The sequence below is a fragment of the Toxotes jaculatrix genome, chromosome 23 (assembly GCF_017976425.1).
Source record: "Toxotes jaculatrix isolate fToxJac2 chromosome 23, fToxJac2.pri, whole genome shotgun sequence".
In the NCBI taxonomy this organism is placed as follows: domain Eukaryota; kingdom Metazoa; phylum Chordata; class Actinopteri; family Toxotidae; genus Toxotes; species Toxotes jaculatrix.
The window spans coordinates 13,127,724-13,152,194 of record NC_054416.1 but is presented as its reverse complement, the minus strand read 5'-3'; the positions used below and the strand labels follow the sequence as shown (position 1 = coordinate 13,152,194).

Below are 24,471 nucleotides of genomic sequence, written 5' to 3'. Positions count from 1 at the left end.
ACCCCCCTGACTCTCACCCCAGCACCCTGTTTATGTGAGTGTGAGCTTACTGCAGCAGTAAATGGATTGCACGTGGTATTTGGGTTAAACAACATTTGAAATACAAACAGAGGATAAACTGTAAATACCTGGATTTGATCAATGTGACTTTCTGAAGGTCCATTCTAAAGACCTATAACTATGTTTGAACCAATATTCAATATACCTGGGTTCAAGCCCAGACTGTAGCAATGGCCATACACATCTTATCTAAGTGAAACAAAAGGACAGTCCAATATATGACTGTTTCTTTTTGGCAAATTAATTTAAGAGATGCATTATCGGATTTTAAAAGCCTCTAAAACAGGATTTAGCCCTTTCTGAGACATTAAAACGCCACCACAAATCAGGATATTATCATCCATCAAATCACAAACGGACGCCACTGGCTGCCCGATGTTTGAAGCTCTATGTATCATCTAAAAATACAAAAAAAAAAAAAACATTCGCGCTGAGGATTCAGCGCCAAAAAAAGAAGTGCACATCTGCTCCTTTCAGTTTGAGGATCAAAAAGGTTTACTGGAGTATTTCACGGCTCGACGTGGAGCAACAGAGTCTTAAGATGAGCTCTGTCAGCCTGCAGTCATCACAGTGTTTGGTAATGCAGCAGCAAATCCTCACATCTCTGCCTAATCTATAAGCATCTTTCCCTCTGTTTACTCTAGTGCAGTATCTGAATTTGATTTGTATTTGAGTCATACGTCGGAGCTGGTCGTCTAAGAGACAATATGAGGCTTAGGCCGATGTCTTATTTAAGTGTCCTGAAGCAAGACGCACAGAGGGAACTCACTGTGGGTTTCATATTCCGCCTGACACTCTGCTGTTTCCAGAAACTGTTCATATCTCAAAATGAATGCAGTAAAAGTCTGAGTATGCTTCAGACAAAGTGCCTGTTGAACTGTCTAATATCACCTGAAAACCTGCAGCCAAACTTCTTGGCAAACTCACACCTACAGGGATCGGCCAGATGTGCGACGGCGTTCAAGAAGCCAGGGTTCACACAGCTAATTCAATCACTTTTTTGTATGCAACATTAAGAATGAGGCAGTGACAGCAGGACAGTATTAGGGTTAATGTAGCACATTGAAACTAATCAGTAAATAACTAAATATTGTTTAGAGTGAAATAGTTTGGGCAAACTTCCCTAAATGTTGACTGTTTTCGTCAGAAGGGAGGTTGGTAGTAGCACACAAACACACACACACACACACACACACACACACACACACACACACACACACACACACACACACACACACACACTTAAACTGATGTGCAGCTACAACACACACGCACATTCACAGCGGGACATCTGAGTGTTAAGAGTCCAGTGTATCTCCTCTCACTTCAGGGGCCCCAGGCCTCTGACTGCTGTAATTCACCTGATCCAGAGAAAAACACAACAACATCACTGCTGCACCATCAATTATTGACACACTGAGACTCATATAACCAAAGAAAGAAAGAAGATGGTTCCTCCAAACTCATGCTGATAAATCTGCGTCCTCTCGCTATAATCATCAAGCATAAACCTCCTGAAAAGCCTCAGGTAGTCCGTGAGTTGCCACTCACACAAAGAGAGCCATTCTCACAAGACAAGTGAGCCGGGATGTTTAGAGCTCTTTTATCTGCCGTGTTATAGCACGGGACCTTGGGCCAGCCATAACAGACTGAAGGACAGACATGCTGGAGTGACGGGCAGCGATAATAAAAGAGCCAGGGCTGACGCCAAAAGCCTGGGGACAGACAAAACTCTCCACAGCACAGTAGGAAATACAGACATGGCACCAAGTGTGGTTCTGGTTACGATTAGAAGGTACGAGCTGGCGACTTTATACTTGATAGTGCATGGAACAGCCAAGGCTCTGAAATAAGCTTTGTTTAAACGCTGGAAACACATGGTGTAATTTGTACTGACTGACCTTCTAGACTGTTGTGAGCTTTCAACAAACCATTGAACCTACAAAAAGGCTCATTTACCAGTGCCTTTCAATGACAGCGGCAGAAGCGAATGACACTTTCTGGCTGACATACAGTTGTTTGGGTTGAATCCACCTGGGTCACTACGCTAAACTTTCGAAGACACCGATTGTGTGCTTTGCTCACTGACACAAGACGAGACTCCGCAGACCACCGCGGATCTAAAAGGTTCTCCGTTCACTCAGCTGCCCTGAAAAACTTTTCTCCTCTCTGTGCTGTTAACTTTCCCCCCCGTGTGAAACCTGGCATTTTGATCTACGCCACCTGACAGGGCAAGACGGCAAACCCATTCATCTTCCCCCATCTTCCTCATTTGATCCTGCAGCCCTGGGACTTCAAAGCCTATAGGCCAGTGGATGGTGGCTGTCCACACAAGCACGGCAAGCTGAGAGCTACAAGGAAACTGAGGTGTAGGGATGGAAACTGATAAGGTTTTTGTTGATACCAATGACATTATCGATTCTGCATATCAATCTGAGACTTTATCGACTCACTTAATGATTCCTGATCATTTTTCGGTGTGGAAAAAAAAAAGCATTGTGCACAGGTTTTCAGTCTCAATGCAACTATTTTTTTTTATCTCTGAACACAGGCTGCAGTCTGAAATGACCATTTTACAGATATCACTGTGTTTCCCACAGGTTGAGAATTTACCTGTGCTGGTGGGTGGTGTGACATGACACTTAAGTCCACGCAGAGACTCATGTAGTTTAAACGGTGTGAGTGTTACCAAGGCTACTTTCTGTAGCTGCAATTTGCACATATTCCCTAAATGCCTCACATGCAGGCTATCAGTGCACGGCAGCGAGGCAGCTGTGCACAGAGAAGCCTCTGGTCTCCACTCAGTTACTGCAGAACACACAACTCAGACAGGTGAGTGGTCAGATATTAGTTAGTTTAAAAAGAGGGAATTAACAGTGATGGTTGGGACAATCTGGAACCTGTACTGGAATTCTTGATTCCCATCCCTGCTGAGTTACACCGCACGCACATAATACCTGCCAAGACGTGGTCAGTAGAGAGCCGTATGGGTCCTCTTGGAAACATGCTAATTTCATGGTAATTTCTGCTTTTTTTGGACAATGATGCAAACAGGCAGCCAGCCAGCTTCTTCTGTCTCTGCCAATTTAGATTCAATACAGATTAAATTCAACCATTTGCGGTGTTTTTTTTTTTCTCTTTCTCAAGCGGGGCTGTCCAGTGGTGAATCTGGAGCATTATTCATAGACTGCAACAATTAAAACATCAACAGGGGCAGGATAAAAATATGTACATTATTCATGTCTGTCCTCCAGGGAGACAGGCAGTCAGAGCTAATGAGAGGCTGAAGCTTTGAAGTCATGGAGCCCTCAGTGAGGTGAATGACATGAATTACCACCATCACCACCATCAGGCACGTTTTGCTCTATGCGAAGCGTCTTATAGATGACTAATTTTAGCCAGTGCTACGAGCCCCATCTCCACTGTTTTCTAAGGTTTTGAAAATAATTAAATCTCCTCCACCTCCTTTTTACATGAGAAGGTCAGACTCAGCTACATAGCAGCACCCCAGGAGCTGGTAGGGGACGTGTAGAATAAAGAGGAAATTAATATTCCATGAGAATATATGTACAAGTACAAGATACAGTTGCTGTGTAGTGGAGTGGAATGGATGAATTGCCTTATCTGCCGCTCAAAAGCAAGAGCACTGTGAAGTGTTATTGGCGAGCAGCAGCCTTGCTAAATAGAAGAAGCTCTGCCAGCCAGACTTGACCCCTTTCCCTGGCACTGCCGGTGCCCGCCGTCCTGCCCTGTGCCACGCTGATATGCTATCTGCCCAAACAGATGCCCACTCTGGCCTCCCAGTGCCGCTCTCCGCCACCCCCCCCCCCCCCCCCCCCCCCCACACTTTACTCGTAGCTGCCTGCTGATGTTTTGTCCGTCCTAACGCCCCGTATCACCCTTGTCTCCTTGAAGAAGCGCAGCGGAGAGATAACCGAGACCGGCGCTGACCTCGCTGTTAAAAGGAAGCCGCTTGCTGATGAAAGGTCTGCGCGAGTCTGAGGCCACACAAGACATAAAGACGTCCAGCAAGAGCAAACACGGTGTAAACGTTTGGCCTACCTCCACAGAGAGCTCTCCAGCACCTTGGTGGAGTCAGCGTGGTAATACTTGGTCAGGATCAGGATGACCTGCAACAGAAGGTGGAGGAGAGAGATTACATTGAGATGTGAGACAGAACTGAAGAAAAGCACTGGACAGTGAGAGAAATCAGAGCTGGAAGGCTAAGCTGTCGCCCACAACCCCTCTGATAATGTTGAAAAATTCAGATTTTTCTTTCAATTTCTCTTCCTTTTTTTAAAAAAAATTCATTAAACTGACCGATGGCTTCTGCTATTGTGTCTCTGTAGAATTAAATTCCTAATATAATATTTACCATTTCTCCACACGGGAATGATTCAATCAATGACAATTTGACCAGATGTACCAAACTGCCAACTGAGAATTGTACATTGCACTGTTCTAAATTCATTAGATCATGTTTTGATCATTTTCTATATTTTCAATTTTCTGTTTTAGACTAGAAATCTACTGAAATTCTGAGTTTTGTTCGAGGGGGAGAAACTATTATGCTGAACAAATAATGCTGTTGTTTGTCACTTTGAATCTAGAGGAAGCTCGTGCTTTCCTCTGTGTTCCTCCTAGCCTCCTTTGTGCAAGCAAAATGATGAATTTAGCTTAAACATATTTTTCTTGAGGCGATTTGACTGGGAAATCTTTATTTAAAGTAGAGCATGGGTTTGTTTTTTTGTTGGGGGGGTTGGGTTAGGAGACAGAAAAAATATTATTACAATTTTTCACAAAGAAATAAAAATAAATAAAACGTGGAAATGTTTTATTCATACGGCCAAGATATCTTGGTCTGGGGCACAAACCCCATGCGTGTACACTGGATCAGAGACTCTTGTCTTTCATATTTCTGAGAACTCCTGTTCTTGACAGCAAGGTCTGCTGGGATTTGCGTTGCCATGGCAAGATTGCCAATGGGTCAGGCAGCACAGTGGGGCCTAGAGCTATGATTGACAGGCTGGCTTACAGTTCTAGGTAACGGAACGAGTGAAAAACCAGGGCCTGCCTTCAGGCAGAGGGAAGTTGATTGGCCAAGGGGTCCTGCCCGGAGGCAGCTGCCAACAGCAGGCTGTGTTGAAGGTGGCTGCTCTCAGGGAGTCAAACTGCAAACTCTGTGCAGTACGGATACTCCTGATACATCTTAATGTGGAGAGCGAGCACAGCCTCTATCACCACTTTCGCTGTGGTGATAGTACATGATTATGGCTCTTCGCTTTTTTTTTTTTTTTTATGAATACCAAGTGACTCAAGGAGCAAGTTTGTGAATTTTTTACATTCTCTGTGTCCTCTGGGAAAATGGAAGACAAGGTAAATATCTGGCTGCCTCCTTTGTAAGATAGGATGAAGGCTGTGTTGTCTTGCTCAGCGGACTTAATGAGATACCTCGCTTCAGGCCCCAATATTTTGCCAAACATGTTTTCATCCCTGTCAGAACATTTAGCCCCATAAAACCTCACCTCCAGAAAAAAAGCAGTGCCCAAGGCTTGAATATTGCCCTCTTGTGTTGGGGCAAGGCCACAACCAGTAGCATACAGCTGCAGTTGGTATTCAAGAAGAAACCCTAAGGAGTTTTCATAAGGCCTTCTACTGAGGTGGGCTGGTCTTTAACTATGTTTCTAAAGAGTTTTTCTTTCCCCGCAGAAAACTAAGAGTTGGTCAAGTGGAGTACCACAGCTGGGGACATACTGAATGAGCTTTGAGAGCTCTAGACCAATTTCCACAACACAAACTGCCATCACAGCCCCTCAGTGGAGTCTCAAGGCGCTTGGCTCAAAGCAAAACCAAACTCAGGAGTTACAACCCTGCTGGAGCGTGGCTTCCAAAGATGTTTAGGGAGTCCAGAAAACCGGAACACAGGGTATTTCCCTGAGCAGCAGCCCGCTTGCCAGGACTGATAACAACCTGGGTCACATCTCATCAGATGCAGATGCAGTGTACAACCTGCTTTTTTTTTTCTATGTCTCTAACTGTCATAAAAACTTTCTCTTGCTGATGAGGAATTAGACAGCATCCCTATCTGAATTTGTGAACGAGCTGCCGTGTGAGGCTCCCTGACTCATGCAGCATGTAGCCAGTATTCCCTGATTGGTCTTTGGCCTACTGTGACTCAACTGGTGTCTCTGGAAACAGGCTGTCCGCCTCTGCACAGCTGTCCTTCTCCTAATGAGATACTGGTGCAAAGCTTGACACTCCTACCATGCAGGCAGAAAGGCAAAGTAACAGCACTGGTCCCTTGACATAAGGATTAGATCTACCATGCGGCACTTAGTACTTGTGCCTCCCCAAGCCAATCTGAGTTTCCCTCCTTTTTGAGCTCTAAGCGTCCAGTTGAAAAGGTAAGCCTCGGTTTTTAAAGCTGCATAAATTGATTTGTTTTCTTCTATTTTATTTTTATTTTGTCCACCCAAGGGAAGCAAAACAAATTAAGAGCACAACATTTGGCAGAATCAGCTCAGTTTTGTACAACCAACAATTCAAAAACCCAGAGTTTTGAGCTTTTCTTAAAAAAAAAAAAAAAAGATTAAAACAATTGATTTTTTTAAATTGATCAATTAGTTGACTAATTGTTTCAACTTTAATCATGATCACAGTTGTCGGAATACACTTTCACTGTTGACAGCAGGGAGGGCAAACACGCTGCCTGAGTTCACTTCTGAAATGTTGGAGATATGCAGCTGAACAATTTGACAACACACACAAAGCAAATCACTTGTTTGTCTGGGTCAACCAGTCTTTGCATTATGTTGTGTCAACACATACAGAACATTCACTGTATCCCACTGCTGGGTTCCAACAGCAGCTCCACATAACAATGTAATACTGCACAGTCTCTAACAGCTTGCATCCTTCCTCCGACACAGAACACGTTTGGCCTGCTGGTGACAAGTAAGCCCTGTCTGGAATATAAATCTATAATTATAGCTTTCTAAGCGTGGCACACCTCAAATTGCATCCTCCGTCTTGTACATGAAAAGAAGCAGGGAAAAGAAACTGTGCACCTCATCTCTATCAGTTCATCAGCCCCGTGAGATTTGAGGTATGCATCATTCATCCAAATGCCAATGCCAATAAGATATTCTGCCTCTCTTTCCCCATGTTGAGTCGGTCTTCAAGGCCTAAGTTCTGCTCAATTGGAAAATGATTTTTCTTTGGGGATGAAGTGGACAGGGTAAGGATGTATTCGGCCGTAAATCACTCCTGGCAGGACACAGAGAGAGCGTTTATTTGGCAGCGGCGTACCTCACCACACTGACAAAACTGCTGAACAGCACAGAAGCCAGATTCCTCTATTGCCTCTAGTGTACAGAGCAGTGCATTAAGACTAGAACTTGGCAGCTTCTACCTACAGCTCATTGGACTAAAGGGCAAAATTGGCACAGACTGAGAATCCAACCAGAGTGGCAAGAAAAAAAATCTTTTTTTTTTTTTTTGGAAATGCAATGCCATGCCAGTCAGTTGTAATTCAATACAAATAAATCACAAAACCATACTTACAGTCAACAAGTATCAGAAAACATGTCAAGCTAAAGCGAACAAAGTCTGGGAGCTTATTTTTTTCATGAGCAATGACAGGAAAAAAGCCTCTGTATCCTCTTTTGGTTTATATAACAAATTGCAAGGAAGTTTGTGATGAACTCGCTGACCTAATCAAACCGTTGTAAAGGCTGCATCGCTCTGTGGTGACCATCTTGTAATACCGCAACCGCATAATCAGCCACTGTGGGTTTCTTGTTTGTAAGCTGGTGGACAATGAAGCTAATGGCTTTTATTGGAGAAAAGTCAACAGGCTGGTCAGGACCCCTGGATGACTCCGTACAAGAGCTACAAGAGACCCCATTGAGACTCAAGCTCATAGCTGAGTTGACCATGAACTCCAGCTTGACAACCACCGTTTGTCCCTGAGACATTTCCATCAAATGTGTGTCAAAGGAGCGCTATCAATCAGCTATTGAGGAGAAGACAGAAGGAGAAAACGTTAAAGGAAGAAAGAGACTGGGGGGGAGGATAAAGACAGACATACTCTGAGGTTCCTGAGAAAGAATGCACTCATTCATTTTTAAAGCCAAAACAGTGAAATACAAATACTCCATCGAAAGTGTGTGACACCCCCTTCCTCATCCCTCCGGGGCGCTTCGCATTCTCCAGAAAACAGACCACACACATAAACAATTCATCACAGTCTGGAATAAAAAAAAGGGAGGAACTCATTTTTGTCTATTTCCCAAAAAAAAAGAAAAAAAAAAAAAGAGAGATTCCAATTTATATTCTTGTGGCACAAAAGTAAATTACTCATGGATTAAATTTGGGGAATGACTTTGTGCTGACATTTAGATGCCATCCCTGTCGCTCTCTCTCGTGGACACACACACACAAACACTCCCCAAAACCCAAGACACACTGATAGAGATGACGTGTGTATGAAGCCTTTCAGTTTGTTGCATTTTCTGTAAAGTTGACCTAAACCTTTTTGCCTCTACTTTATATGGTACAGCAGAGAAGACATGCAACTAAACCATGGACGCTGCAGTTTCCTAGTATGCATCTTACCAGGCTCTGGATGCTAGTGTAACGAAGGACTTCGTTACCTTTGACTGTCGGGTCATGGTTTTGTTAACATTATTGTAAATATTATACACGGTGGGTTTTCATATTGTTTATAAATAACTGGACAAATATGGAGTAACAGCGAAAGGCACTTTTATTATATATTTTGCACATAACATTCGCACATACAAGTTTCAGGGGGTAACGGCAATATTGGTTGCATAATGTAGTTATTATACCTGAGGAGTCGGCCTCGGTCGGATGCCGTGGTGGCCGCTCGGCTCCGTCTGTAAATGAGAGGAGGTCCGGTAGACTCCGTTGGCAGCGGACTGTCCAGAATTGACGGACACCGGCAAAGTTGTGAAACTTATATTCGTATTTATGGGAAGAATGGTGGAAAGAGTTAAAGTGCCTAATGGATTGTTCACGTTATCGTTAACACTCACCTTTTACCTGTTCTGTGTTCGCCCCGGGGCGCGCCACGGAAAAGAGTTATCTGGGTAACGGACCGGGTTAATAACGTTCCGGGTGTAACCAAGTGGCAGGGCAAGAAAGGGGGAGTCTGAAAATTTCCTTACGTATATATTTATTGTAAATACATTTATGGTGGTTGGTTTAGGGATCAGAGTACTGCACGCAGGTTATTTTAAATATTTTTGTGTTAAATCTAATAATCATATTTTCATATTATCGCTTATGTTTATAAATCTATCTCTGGGAACACCTATGAATGTGTTTTTCCAATTACGCCTACCAGACCACGGTATAAAAGGGTGCCAATTTTAAATCTATGTTGGTTACTGGTTAGGCCTCACCCTGTGTTTACTGTTATACCTGTGTTACGAGAGAAGATAAAAGAAAATATATGTATTTGCATAGTCCACCTTTACCATGGCATTTTATTCCTCCTGAAGTCTCTGTTGTCAGAACGGCCATTCTAACAGCTAGTGGTGATATTCTGTGCTTCACTAGATGCCTAGGGCTTAGCAATGGTATTTTTGCTTAACCACAATAAACAGCACAGCTATGACTATGTACTTCAACATAGACCCATGCTGGGAAAGCCCATCATAGCAGAGACAGCAGCCTAGCTACGTTCTTAAAGGGGCATGAATATGCATCTAGTTACTGTCAAAGCACTGTCATCCTCCGTGCCTTCATAGCAGAGACAGAGCACAGCAGCAGCTTCTCCAGGCTGGTTCGCTTTGATTATCAGAATTAGGCCATTATCTGTGCCACAACTGTGCGTTAGTCGTTCGTTTACCTACAACACAAACCCCTGCACTGATGCATTTTAGCAACTATGCAAGGAAGAAGGGTTCTAGAAGAAAATGAGGGTGTATTTCCTCTTTAAAGGGACAGTTCCCTCATATGTAAAATTCATAAATAAGTACTTATTTATTCTAAATGAACAGAAGCATCTCTTTCCAGGAATGATGTCCCTGTTCCTCCTCTTATTCCATAGACCTAAATGTGTCTTCTTTCTACCTTCTTTAAACTACTCTCTACCACAGAAACAGTCCCTAAGAAACTGTTTATCTCAACTATATTGGGGGCAGATGTGGAAATCTTAGACACAAGAAGTGACAAATAGCCAACATGCCTCTCCAACTTCATCTGGTTATCCAAAGGACATTTCAGCGGCTGTAACTTCTCTACAGCCCTCTCCTTGCTCGCCCAGACACATACACATGCTCACATAAAATAAAGTGCTTCATTCATCCAAATAGTTCCCCATTATCTCCATTCAATGGCCACACTAATGGTTCAGGACACCAGCCGCCACTGAGTAGTCACATCTGGTTGAAGTCGTTTTTGCATTGGACCTTGACCACGCTCTTTATCTGAGGCCAGCCGGTGACCCGCACAGTCGTTACCATTTTAACAGTAGTTTGAGATTGCCACCATTCATTAAACCGCTCAGGCGGAGAAGAGGGGAGGGCAATTACATGGACCTTTGCTTCTGCTTGCCTTGTGCTCTGTCCACACAAAAGGCTTGCGCTGACCCCTCTCGCAAGAGCCCATCCAGTCAGGTGGAATGCGAGCACCTCTGGGTACCAGACGAACGGTGGCAGGTAGCAAGAAAATCTGTTTGACTTTTGTTCTAAAATGTCAAAATGGAAAGTGGTTGGACACGTTTCTACTTTTAAATGGGATATTATTTTGAAAGTTAAACTAACAGCTCGGTGTAACGCCAACGCAAATGTCGAAAATGTTCAAATAAGTCACTAAAATGGGTTAAAGGCATTTATCAACCTGGGTTTTATTCACATATTTTGTTCTGTTATGAGGTTTTTACATTTTGCTCATCACCTCTATTAGCCTTCATCCTCCATCCCTAATGCCTGCACCACTTGTGAAAAGAGCTGAATTGTACAGATATCAGTTTAAACAATTACCGCAGATGTTTCAATATGAGTTTTAACCTTTGCTGTGACAGCAAATTATGGAGCATTTGCTCTTCGCTAATTGATGTTTGGCGGGCGTCTAATTTCACAATCTTTTGAAATTAAAACTTTTCACTCCTTCCTCCTTCTACCTATTCACCCAACTTTTCAACCCTCTTTTTCATGTCTAACAGGTCTTTTGTTGCATCCATCTTGTCTTTTTGATCTCCACGCTTCTTTGAGTCTCGGTGGTTTTCTTCCCCTTTTCAAGCTTCCTCTGTGCTCCCGTGGATATCTGAGCAATTGCTATAATTGGGCTCTGATCAAATTGGTGGCCTGTTTTCCCAGGAAGAGACTGGAACAGTTAGGGCTTCACACAAACTCATGTGCATCCTCCCACGATTCTCTGAAATTACTGGGTGCATCCACAACAACAGGCTATCTTTGGTAACACACAGTACTGTAATTCCACTGCAAACCCTGAAGAGTATCATCAACACGCATTTTAAATATGTATCCCTAAACAAAAACCATTTATCCACACAAATACATACTCCTGCATGTGGTATGGGAGCATGATTCTGCCTATGGAGACTCCAATAGACTGACTGATGCTCAATCCGACAACTAATTGGACCAACAGGACCGAGGGAGCTGAGTTCCTTAGATGTGTGGTAATCCACTGCTAGGAGCCCGAGGCCTCTGGGACTGAGAAAGAGAGTGGAGGGGGAGTGAGAAGAAGCGATAAAGAGAGATATGGGAGATATAGTGGGAGCCAGGGAGATAAAAGGGAGATGGTGAGAGACAAAGAGACAAAAGAGGAGAAAGGAGAAAATAGTTGAGAATGGATAAGTTGGAGGGAAGACGCCACATGAAACAAAGAGAGGGAAAGAAGAATTATAGTTTGAGAGTAGCTGAGAAAGATGAAAAAGGAAAGGGTTGGAGATTGATGGAGGAGGGAAATAAGAGAGTGAAGCATTAGAAATAAAATGGGACAGAGAGGTTGGGAGTGTGAAGGCTGGGGGGGATGGTGATCGATGAAGCCGGGGGATTGAGACGTGCCTTCTAGCCCTCAAATCTGTCCATCGATCTGAGCGGCTTACTGGGGACGAGGTGATGGGGTTTGACGGGGCAGCTGGGACCGGGAACCCGACTTAGCTTGGCTCCAAGTAATCAGCGCTGGTCTTCAAGGGGGCACCTGATGAGGTTTATGACCTTACCTAGACGTGTGCTGTGATTCTCCAAAGCAGAAAGAGAAACAAGAAGCGTTTGTCAGGCCTTTACCAAGGTGAGACCCAATAGAACTGTGGAAAGTTTCTTTGTTGAATTTTGTATTTGGATTCACACTGCAGAGCTTCTCTAAGCAGAAAGGAGCTGTTATACAAGGCTCTCATGGCCTTTTGGATTGTACTGGGAGCCCGACGTGCTGTGATGTTGGAGATTTTGGCCCAAGGAACATCAGAATAAAAGTGGAGTGCACATCGACAATCAAACAAGCGCTCAATACAACCTGCAAAGACAGACTTGGAAAGGTGCCTGAACCTTTACACTGTCAGCTCTTTCTTTACACCAGCATTAACCGCATAACTTTACATAACCGCATAACATTAACAGCATAAACTCAGCACTGACAAATGATCACCTTTTCAGTTCATATGGCAAACAACTTATTATTGACTCAGACCAACATTAGCAGGCATTTTAGCATCCTAATGAATTTACATAAAGTATTCACTCTCCTTTCTGATCTGTTTTGGTTTCCACCAACTCCTGAGGAAAATGTGTCGCTGTGTTCACCAGCTACTTGATCACTTTGCCTGTCTGCTGTTTGGTGCTGGCCAGTTGGCACAGAATGGCTGCCTGCAGTGAGCAGTGAGACCAAAACAGTAAAGCTGTGGGCCATAAAACCCAAACAGTGATTCAAAAGATGCTAAAAATGATGAACAGGGATGAGGAAAAATGACAGTTGGTTAATGCTCTTTGCATTCACCACTTGCATGCAGCAGCGGTCACACACACACACGTATGTGCCTTATCCATTGTAACAACCCATTTTTAATTAAAGAAATGAGTTGAATTTATTGCATTATTCTGTGACTTGTTTCATTCTGCATGGCTTCCAATGCCTGAATACCTGCTGCAAGATGTCAACATCTCTTTTTACCCACCTCTCCCTAATTTAGATTACATTTTTTCATCTTAACAAACAGCATTTTCTGCCATTTTTGCCGTTGTTTGAAGTTTAAATCAAACCGTTTTTGCAGAACTAAAAGGGTAAATACTGCAGCAAACACAGTTCATCCCACAGTATTGATGTGAGGGAGCCTGGTTGAGATAGAGTCTCCAAAAAGGGCATAAAATGAGAAATATAATTTTTATATACAGCTTCTGTTGTCAGAATCCTGAGAAATCTTCATAAACCTCACTGAATAACAACTTTTTTCATACTAGTTTGATGATATAACCTCCATTGTAATTTTCACTGGGTGGTAGACAAGATAATCACGATCACTGCGTACATTGCCGCCATATGCTCCTGATGTGCTAATAGCATCAGAAAGCAGATGCCTTTGAAAACAGAACATCACAGATCCGTGATGTTTCCATCTCTTTCATGCAGGCGCAGGCGGCGTCCCGTCTCAAAGTCAGAATTACAAGAAGAAAGACGGACTAAGTAGACGGATAAGTGGCCGGGGGACGCCTCTCCTCTCCTTTCAGGTGGACAGATGTTGAATTGTGTCCTTAAAACCCCGGTAAAATCTTTCCAGACATGAATATTGGAAGGAGAAAATAAACGTCAGCTGCAGCGAGGCACAGGTGGAACTATGGTAATAGTGAGGGAGACCACCTGTGTGAAGGGTATCTGTAGCCAAGTGCATGTGTGAGGCAGACTTACTGTCTTTGTACACCTTGTATGAAACTACCTTCCTGATTGTTTGCATCTGGATATATATATTTGTACTTAATTAATGCATGTGCAGAGTGAAGGAGCTCTCCTGACTTTACTGTAATGCTTTTGAGGTTGATATATTTGCATTTGCATGCAGATCTCTTTCCTTTGTGTGCCTGTCCTGGCTACCTTTACTGTCATGGTGGCACAGACAGAGGCTCCTGTCCTGGCTCAGGCTTCATCCCCTTCAGTGGATACAGCTGCTCACCACAGCTGAACAGCTGTCGCCTCAGCATTATCATAATCCCTGTCCCTCTCCCTCTGTCCCTCCTTCCCCTCCTCCTCCTCCTCCTCCTCCTCCCATCATTCCTGATGCTTTTTTTTGTTGTTTTTATTTTTGCTTTGTCATTCATGGCCACTGCTAAACTTCCTGCTTTTCCTAATACAGAAGCACGCTTTCATATCCCACCCTCAGCTCAACAAAAGAAAGTCTGAAACCACACATCATTAACAAACCCAGCTATTAACAATTGAGCAATGTCTGAGATTGTTTTGTTAATGGGAGTTAAAGATGACTTGGGTAAGTGGAGCAGAGTGTAACAAGTATTGAATGCAACATTAAACACGATGGAAATACTCTCAGGGTCTAATTTGGGCAAATGTATTCGGGGAGCTGCTCTAATTACACGAAGGAGATACATTATTTATCCATGTACATTATTATACATAGTGTTTTCCCTGTTTCCAGCGACCGGGGTTCAAGCACAGTTTATCCGACGTGTTGTGCGTAAACCTTCATGTGTAAATGAGCTGTAAAGAAATAGCTGTTATTTGTTATTCGGTTGTTATTTAGTGTGCTTTCCAATTGTGCTGACTTGTGAGGAGACTGCAGGCCTTCACCGCAACATTTTTCCACCTTGTCATTAGGTGCCGTTGATATTACTTGGTAGGGCAGTGTGTACTCCCCTGGAAATGAACAGGGTTATTATAATACCGCAAGTCAAAGCCAGAGGGAAACATTATGGAAATTACAAAACTGAATAGAAACAGCTTATCAACATGAACAGTTGGCTGAGAAAAAACATTGGGTGGATTGAAAAAAACAATCACAATTAACCCTGTGTTCTATCCAAAAGATCCTGCTAACCCTTCAGCAAGTATACACTGATCATCGAATATCAAGCTGAATGATTAGACCTGATCAATACCTGTTGTTGATAGGAAGCACTTAACCTGGATTGATTCCAGTTATACATTTGCATTGGATTTCAGTCCAATCAATTTAGAACTATGCTAATTATCTTTAGCATGCAATATGAGTGGCAGCAGTAGTTACACAGGCAGGAATATCATTAAAACTATGGATGTAGTAATGGCAGAAATATTGGAAATACTGCAGTAGTGGTAGAAAGAAGAGTAGTGGTCGCACTGGGGCCTTGTGACTTCTATAGTCACAAGGCCATGTGACTATAGTAGCAGGGAGTACAAGTAGTAGCAGCACTAGCAGCCCAACCCCAAAAACATTTGCTCTATCCTGTAAGCCCCATTCCCCATGTCCAGTCCAACAGGCCTCTGGCCGAGAGCAGAGGGCTATGTAAATACATTAGGACTAACACGCCTGGTGCAACCAAACGGAGCATTAACACGGCTAATTGAGTTTGGTGCTTTTTGGCCGTGACGCTTCATTACGTCTCAGCTGAAGCAAGACACGCTGTCTCAACACTGAGCCCATCTCCCCTCATGAGATCATCCCGTCTCTCTCCGTCTCCGCGACGTCGTCTCTTATGGGAGGAACATTAATTGGGGTTAGCGGGGTTGCAACAATATAATAATAAACTCTTGCTCTCTTTCTGCAGTCAGTGCCTGTATCTGTACCTCACACATGCTTCGCAGCCTGTGTTCATTTAAAACAGCCAGTCTTTTTTTTATTATGGAGAGAATGGAGAATAGCTCAGATTCGACCTGAGGGCTCTCACTTTGGAGGAAACCCCACAGCTCGCTTCTTACTACAAGACCGAATGGAGGTGTTTTCAAAGTTGGGGAAAAGTTTTGACTGTGCCACAACTCATGGAGCAATTTTTTAAAAGTTTTTTTTTTGTGAGCTGACTAATCACATGGAGGAGCAGACGGGTTTTCATGCTGCACTGCTGACAGTTTACAACAACAGCAAAATGAAAATTGGGAGTGGTGGTTGGGGGGGGGTGTAGGTACTGTAGTGGTTGTGTCTCTGATGGGAGCACACTGGCTTCGTTGTGGAGTTCCTAAGTGTTTGTGAGTTGTACCTAAGGACTGTTTGCTGATAGTGGCAGCTCTCGCTGTAAATCATTATGGAAACAATCCCACTTTTCATTATCAGCACAAAATGCAGTTGAGGCAGCGCTTTCTGTACCGAGAAAATAAAATGGAAAAGTGTAAACATGTCTCCACTTTTGTTTTCCACACACAATCCCACTGCAAGAAGCCCTATTTACCTATTCTGCTTGTTTTGCTTTACTTCAGCTCACCTCATCCAAGGGGAAAGCTACAGTACATCCGTCACAGCAAACCTTTGGATGAGTGCTGGGTGGTGCTAGTCGAGTGTAGTCAGTTTTATTTGTACCACAAAGGGCTTTGCAGTGTGTCGGAGTTAAAGCAGGAGGTCTGCGGTTTTGTGTTTTTTAGCTGTGTCAAGGACATTTCTCCGATCCCCCCTCACCTCCAGCCAGGTCTGGAAAGAGGTCGTGTTTAGCCACAGACCCACGCCCTGGCCCATGTCACAAGCCATCAGCACCTTCTTGCTATTAATCTAACCCTCCCACACACATCCACAGACACACACACACTTTCCATTCAACCTCCAGCCCCCTTCATCTCCATCTCCCTTGCGAAAAGACCCAGAACTCTGGTCCTACTTTAATGCCCTGTCACACTTCATTTAGCCTCTAAGGACTGGAGGAATGGAGTGTGATGTGGGCGCAGGCCCTAACACATACATTACGCCAGCACACAAACACATCTGTACACGAACTGTAGGCTACGTGCACAAACACACACGCACGCAATTGAAGTCAGAGGCTCTTTGTGCTACTGTAAGCGCTCTTAGAAACTCTGCAGACAACCAGAATTCACTCAGAGTTTTCAGGTTTTCTGTGGTCGTCCCTCCTCTTACTGACTGCACTGTCTCTGTGTTCCATCTCTCTGTATTGTCTCATTCAGGCACAGGCCACCCAGCTATAGAATGAGGTCAGAGCAAGTGTTAAAGTCTAAACAAGTAGAAACACCCAGGCTGCTTTGCCCATTGAGGGACGCAAATGTACTCTGACACATGGCCAAACAGCGCTGTCTGTCAAACCGCAGTGAAAACAAGGGCCCTCAGCAGTGACTGAAAGGGGGCTTTCAAACCTTGCAGCCTTTTTTCCTGGGCCAAGTCTGGGAAGTAAGCAAGGCGGTGCATCATTAAGCAAACCCTATGAGGTGTGCTGTAAACAAAGCCTTGGCCAGAGGCAGGTGTAAGCTGTCGGATACTCTGCACCCAGAAGAGGATCCAGGTTTGTGTTGGCAGGGATAAAGTGCCATCTTGGTTGTGCTAAACTATTCATTCTTACATTTAAAACAAGGAACTTTTGGCTGAGGGTGCACTGGGTGATTTTTAATTGATAAGGTTTCTTACAATAGTCCCTGACATCCTGCTGTCGCTGTGTCCTCTGGGAGTTTTAAAATAAGATCAAAAAGGACCATTTGAAGGATTTCCTCCTTGGTTTGGTTAATTCAATTGCAACCCAATTAATAGTCAAAAACTAGCGAGTTAAAGTACTTAAAGTCTTATTTTTGATTCTACAACAAAACTCCACGTAGGGAAGAGCTGTATGGTCCATTTGAGTTTTGTATTTCTAACCTAGCTGGGAGGCAGAGGCACCATGTCAGCCAACATCCTCCTGGCACCATCCTGACTTTTCCTCTGGAAAAACCAGCAGGTAACATTCGAGCGAAATGTCTCAACAACTTTTGGACTATCATACCAACCCAACACCATTCCCATCAGCTGCAAAGAAAAACTTAAAAGCTTAAAAGCCTTGGTTTCAATAACTAAATGAGTATATACCCTGAACATTTAAAGAGTAAAACTTAAATAAAATCTTTTTGTCTCGAAACATTGGAGCCTGAAGTAAGTGCAACACTCATTTTTTGTATCTTAGTAGAAATAATCCCAAGTAAATTTAAATTTAGATGAGATGAGATTATCATAGGAATAAAAGTGTATGCAGGTCAGAGTACATTCGCCTTCATGTGAGCCTTCTACAGACGCACACCCAGCGAGTAGCAAGAGATGGCAAATGGGTTTTGTCGCACAGTGCATCAAAAACAAAGTCAGCCTTTCTCTACAGTCAAGGCAGAGCTGAGGCAACAATATGAAGACAGCTGAAAAAAGAAGCTGGAATTCAGCACACACAAACACACACATGCACACACACACACACATACACACACACACTAACAAGATAGTCCAACTGCATTCTACACGTGTCATGTGGCTCACACTGGTTCCTGCACACAAACCACATGGCGGCATGACATTACGACAACTTCAAATCCCGCGCAAGCCGAGAGGTGAGCGCCAGATGCTCGCGCTCTCTCGCTGGTGTGGGAAATGTCAGCAGTGCAGATGGCGGAGGGTTTTTTTTTTTTTATTTCGTGGGGTCCAGTTGCGACCTGTCCCTGTGGCACAGCGCACGACATCTCATCCATAAACATGGCGGTAGGCTGTGGATCTTGCGGTTGGCCTGCCAGACGGCAGGAGAGATGCCAAGCTACTGTACAGGCCTTTCATTATTCATTGCAGCGTCGCTCATTGTTTGGAAGCAACACAGGTGTGGAACATAATAAAAAAAAAAACAGAAAATAAATCCATCTGATACAAAAAAATTGCCCTTCATTTAGAAAAAGCTCTTGTGAATACATCCTTTATTGAAATGGCCTTTTTTTTTGGATTAGAGTGTCTGCTGTTTCACTTTTGTCTCTTCTTGGAAGAGACACACCTGGAGTAAAAATATTCAAGGACGACTTTGAGCACACAGACATTTCCAGTCCTTTCTTTGGCTGCTCTTTGTTCTCACACAGTCTGGGAGAGGGAGACGCCACCGTGCACACGCGTGCACACGAACACACACGGGCGGTGATGCGGTAAAGCTTCCTTGTGTATTCTCGGAGTGTCACAGCCACACAGATTTAATGTCACAGAGGGTGTGGGGAAAAAACTAAACTGAGCCCCGGATGTCATTAGGGAAAATATTTATAAATATAAAAACAAGCTCAATCTTTCAGAGAATAACTGATTGTTTAAATGTTTTAATCCATTGTACAATTAACACATGTGACAGGGAGATGGTTATGATGCCTGAGAGTCCGACACTATCTATGCTTCCTATATTATACCTAAATGGAAAAATAACACCCTGTCCCTATAATGTAATGAATAATCGCCCTGCCTAACATGCAGTTGCTCATCCACCTCATTTAAAATATCAATGCGACAACACTGAAATTCTATATGCCAGGTCTGCTGTTCAAACTCTAATTTGGCACTATGCTAAATGCTCTGAAGACACAATAATGGTCTGAGGGCTATTAGCTGCTGATGCTGACAGAGAACTATAATGAGCTAACTGTTATAGAGTGTAAGGAAGCAACAGCAGAGGAGCTGAACAAGGTGGAGGTGAAGCAAAATGGTGAAGCTCAAGTGGGTGACCTGTTAGTTTAATCTGCCTTGTCTTGTACAGACAAAGGAACAGTAACACCTTAATGTGGTAGGACGCCTGGTCAGGTGTGTTGTCTTTTAAACTTGTTCTTTGGTTAAATAATCCCTGATTTAAATCATCGTTTTGTTCATTTTAAACTATTTTAAGTGAAGTTCTTGTACAGCTGCTCGCTGGATAGGTTTTTTTTTAGTATCTCAATGCAGTACTTGCATGCAATATATGTGTTGTTATTGGCCACTGTAAACGTTACACGTGCATTTTTACTAAATCATTACCTCAATCCCTCCTTAACTTTAGCCGTACCATAGTTAGCATGCACGGATGTTGCAGATTAATAAAAACGTCTGCATCTGTTTGTGTACCTCAGCAAACACTTGACCGTTAACGCGAGAAAAGGACGAGGGAGGACCTGAGCAGGTCTCATCTGACCACACAGTCGAGTGAGCAACACAGAAGTGAGCAAACTGACAGTGGACGGTTACTCTACACAGGAACTGTCTGATCCCAAAGTACAAACAACAGAAGGCGGAAAAAAAACTTTGTGACAACCTATTTGTGTATACAGCACACACCTCTATATGCATGAGATCAAATCAAGGACATCAAGGAGATTACATACTGAATGCAAACATCATGTCTGCTGCAAACACCATGTCCCTGTAGCATGTCAGTGGAATATAATTGCTCACAACATGAAAAAGAATACATGATTACTATAACAAAGGCTCCTGTCTGCATATGGCCATGTATGATGACAGAGACAGAGACAAAGAAGAAGACGAGAAGAAGAGAACTTTTGTTCTCCTTCCCCAAGATGGGAAGGAGAACAAAAGGAGGAAACAGTAGGATAAAGGGAAAGGAGCATGATGATAAAATGCATGGTCAGACAGAAGAAGTGAGATGTGGAAAAAGAATAAGTGCTTGTTGGATTGATGAATTCATTTTCTGCCTTTGTCTCATAAAAGCTGTTTAATTCCTAATTGATGCTCGGTTTTTGGAATATGCACCAAACATTTCATGTTTAAATGTCTTTTTTTTTTTTTTTATCTCGATGCTCCGGCAAAATTGTTCTTTACTTTCACACCAATACAGCCCCGGCAGACTGAGGTGAAATTGAATTGACAGAAGCAGAAACTGTGGTGCATGAAGAAAGTAAAATGGGGAGCAGCTAGAGGAGCAAATGAGAAGTGACTGTGAAACTCAGAGAGACAGAGAGAGACACTAACAAGACATGACATGAGTAACAGTGGCCACATTCACAAATGCACAGTTTGATATGAAGCCTCGCTTCTACGGCAGCTCCTCAAATCTGTCGCTTTAGCTCCTCAGCTGCAAATTACGTGAAAGATGGACGCAAAAAGCAATAACCACATTAAACAGCATGTGTTCTGGTTCAACCACAGTGTGTGTATGTGTGTGTGTGTGTGTGTGTGTGTGTGTGTGTGTGTGTGTGTGTGTGTGTGGCCTCGGCTATCTCTGCAGAATAACAAGGAGGTACCCCCCCCAATGCCCAAAAGCATGTGCGTTGTAACCCAGTGACCCCTCACCAGCCGGACACCAGCCTGCCAGGCACCTCCCACGACATGCCCTGGTCCTGGTCCAGGCTCAGGTGATGCCCTCTGCATGCTGAGTGCTGCTTTAGCTGCTTAGCTTCTCACCCCAAACTACCACCCCCCACCCCCTTCCCCATCCACCCACCCAGCCTCTACTGCTTAACTTTGTCTAAGCAGGTACTGAGTGATATGTGACATCCATGTCCAGGTTTAAGGCTTATCTGGTGCCAAAATGCTGCACAGTGATTTATAATGTAACGCAACAGGAGCTAACAACTGTAAAAAAAAAAAAAAAAAAAAAAGTTATCCTCCTCCTCACATCACCTAATCCTGATGTATACTGAAGGTTTACAGGTGATTTGTTGGCGTCATGACAATCTGTTCAGCACAGTTTGCTAGTTTTTCCAGTTTCACGTTACCAAAGAGAACAACATTAGCCTGGTTTACTTGTTAGATAACAGGGAATACAGTGGCTGAGATGAACAGTGCATTACACTAACATCCCCTGCTGCAGTACAAGGCGTTGCCTGTTGCACTTCCACACCGAAAATTTCAAATTTGGACAAATCATTACAGATCTTTTTTTTTTTTTTTTATTCTTGCCAGAGCCCTCTGAGTCCTGACTCCCACTGCTTTGACACCGTAGTCAGAGGCAGAGCTGTTGATCAGAACAAAGCCTTCATCTCCAGTGTCCTATACACTGCTGCTTATATGCTTACAACCCACAGCTTCTTCCATTTACCTTAAAATGCATCACTTCTGTGCACCTGAAGCTTTTTTTTTTTCTCACAGAAAAGACATCTGGTGTAAAAAGCTTCATGAATCAGGGACATCACTTTCGTGTTATGTCAGGCTGGGTCACACAGTAATGTAATGGACTTTATTCAAATGAAAATGTCACAGATGATTACTTTCAAACTGAGCTTTACAGGAGCAGCTATTTGGGAAAAGATGCAATAAATACTCCAATTCTATATGGCAGCAGTCGAGGACAAGGGGAATAATGCCCGGATTTTGACAAGTGTGATAATAATGCAAACCACAAGATCTCAGAAAATATTTTTAAAAAATCATCCTTGGGAAAACAGCAAAGATCTGTATGTCTACACAGATAAACATCATGTATTTACAGATTTACACACTGCTCACATGAAGTCTGAAGCATGTGTGAAATATGTTTCCATATGGGACACACACGGACACACACACTGATGCGTCATATGATTTTGCCATGTTTTGCTTCTACTGGAGAATCTGCCAACTTGGCAGCACCGTCCTTTCCCACACATTCTTAAATGACGCAAGTGTTGATTTGTGTGTGCAGACAGTTCGCTGAAAAAACAAACTTGTAACTGACTGTTATAAACCAATATTACCTGTTCTACCAAATAAGGCTGCAGAAGTAACAGCAGCAGTGTTACATCTTTGTGAGGGTTCCCATGTTGTGTTATACGAGTATTTACAGGAACACAAACGCTGACAGACGCACAATATGACACCAATTAACAAGCCAAGGTCAACATGAGTGGCAATAGATATCTTTCCTGCACTTCATATTTCACTCTGTTCACTCACGGTCTGCCAGAGGCCACTGAACTTCCACATATAGCAGTGCACATATTGATATATATAATTATATATTCATTTATTGGACTAATTAAAGTGGCCCTGTGGAGTTTTGTTTTAAACAAACCCAAGTTTAAGTTTACATTCAGTGTTACTGTTAAAATAAATAAAAGTGAAACCCTGAGGCCTGAACAAATGTGTCGAATCCATTTCCTTCCACATAAAACATCTGTTTTTTAAAGTGTGCATTGTTTCTATCCATGTTTACTCGCTCGCAGTCTTCTTCTTCTTCTTCCCTGCCTTTGCTGGCACGCTGCTGTTTTAATCAGCAGAATGGCTTGAAACCAGTGGCAGAATTGGAACGGTGCCGCCGACGTGCTCACTCAGGTGCACGATACAAACAAACTGAGGGCCCCGCTAATAAAAACATGGCTCTGTAGCACCACTAGCGGTCACAACTAAACTCCACTGTTTACCTTTAGTTGTATATATTTTGTTTTTAATAAATACTTATAGAACATTTCATTTTTCCAAAGGCAGAGTGCATGTGTGCATTTTTTCAGGTCTTTTATAAAGTGTGATGATGATGAACACCTTCATTTATTAACTTTAAAAACAGTATTACTTATCTACAGTTGGCCGGCCTCCCTCGAAACTTCAAAGCTTTTTTTCTCCGCGTCTCGTTTTCTGCGCTGCAGAAATATTTTATTTACTGTGCCTCACTCATGTTCTTTACAGAGACATATCTGTAAAAACTACATCTCCTGGCTGCCAGAATCACTTACGAGACCAAACTCTCTGTAGTGTGGAGCTTTCAGCACACTCACTAGATGCTGAGCTTTCCAGATTTGTTGTGGCTTGGGGCTACGAGCTTCAGTTTCACTTCAGCGTGACGTTCCCATAGGAGTCACGAGGAGCTTCTATCTGAAGGGCAGTGCTACGGTGTCTCCCTGTCTGCTTCCTCACTGTACCACAATATAATGTGGGAGAATGCAAAACTGATTCCAAGGCTCCTGCATCTGAGAGCGACTGTTTGATTCAGATTAGCTGAGGTCTGCTTGCAATTACTAATCATTGGCCAGAGGTAGCGAGTGAGAGGTGGCTACATTGGCTTATTATGGGTTGTCCAACAGCAGCGACTGGGCTCTGGCGTCGCTGCGGCTGCAGCTCGTCCAAACCTCAGCCGATTATTCCTCCTCTCCTGGTCTTTTTGGTCGGCGGCCATTCTGCTTTGCGGCTGTTTATTTGTGAGAAGGAAGGAGTGGGAGGGTTAGAGACTGAGAGAAGAGAGAGGGAAGGTGGAGCGGTAGCAACACGCAGCAGGCGACGAGGAGGAGGAAGAGGGCAAATATGATGGTATAATAAAAAAAAAGAGGGTGGATTAGAGATAAATAAATCTCAAAAGAAGTGGGGGGGGTAAAAAAAAAAGCCGAACATGAAACATTGCCGTTGGGAAGCTCCAGGCTTCAGAGAAGCAGAGACAGAAAAGAAGTTTGACAGGGAGGGTTTAAAGTGGAATGGGAGGGGTGGGGGTGAGGGGGTGTACTGGGAGAGAACAGTGCACTAATGGGACCATTCCAGTTCCCCCCCACCCCCCTTTCTGCCTCTGTGTATCCCCTGGTGGAGGCCCTCTCCCCTCTAATCCGCTAATCTGACACTTCCAGAGG

General features: G+C 43.4%; 1 protein-coding gene across 5 annotated transcripts in view; it reads right to left on the bottom strand.

The window, feature by feature from the left end:
* Positions 1–24,471, bottom strand: part of sorcs2 (sortilin-related VPS10 domain containing receptor 2) — a 222,816-nt gene that overhangs the window by 154,196 nt on the left and 44,149 nt on the right. For all 5 annotated transcript variants that reach the window (XM_041031186.1, XM_041031187.1, XM_041031188.1 and 2 more), the window contains exon 2: positions 4,123–4,190. In XM_041031186.1, the coding sequence (XP_040887120.1) occupies positions 4,123–4,190 (68 nt within the window). The remainder of the gene's footprint in view (positions 1–4,122; positions 4,191–24,471) is intronic.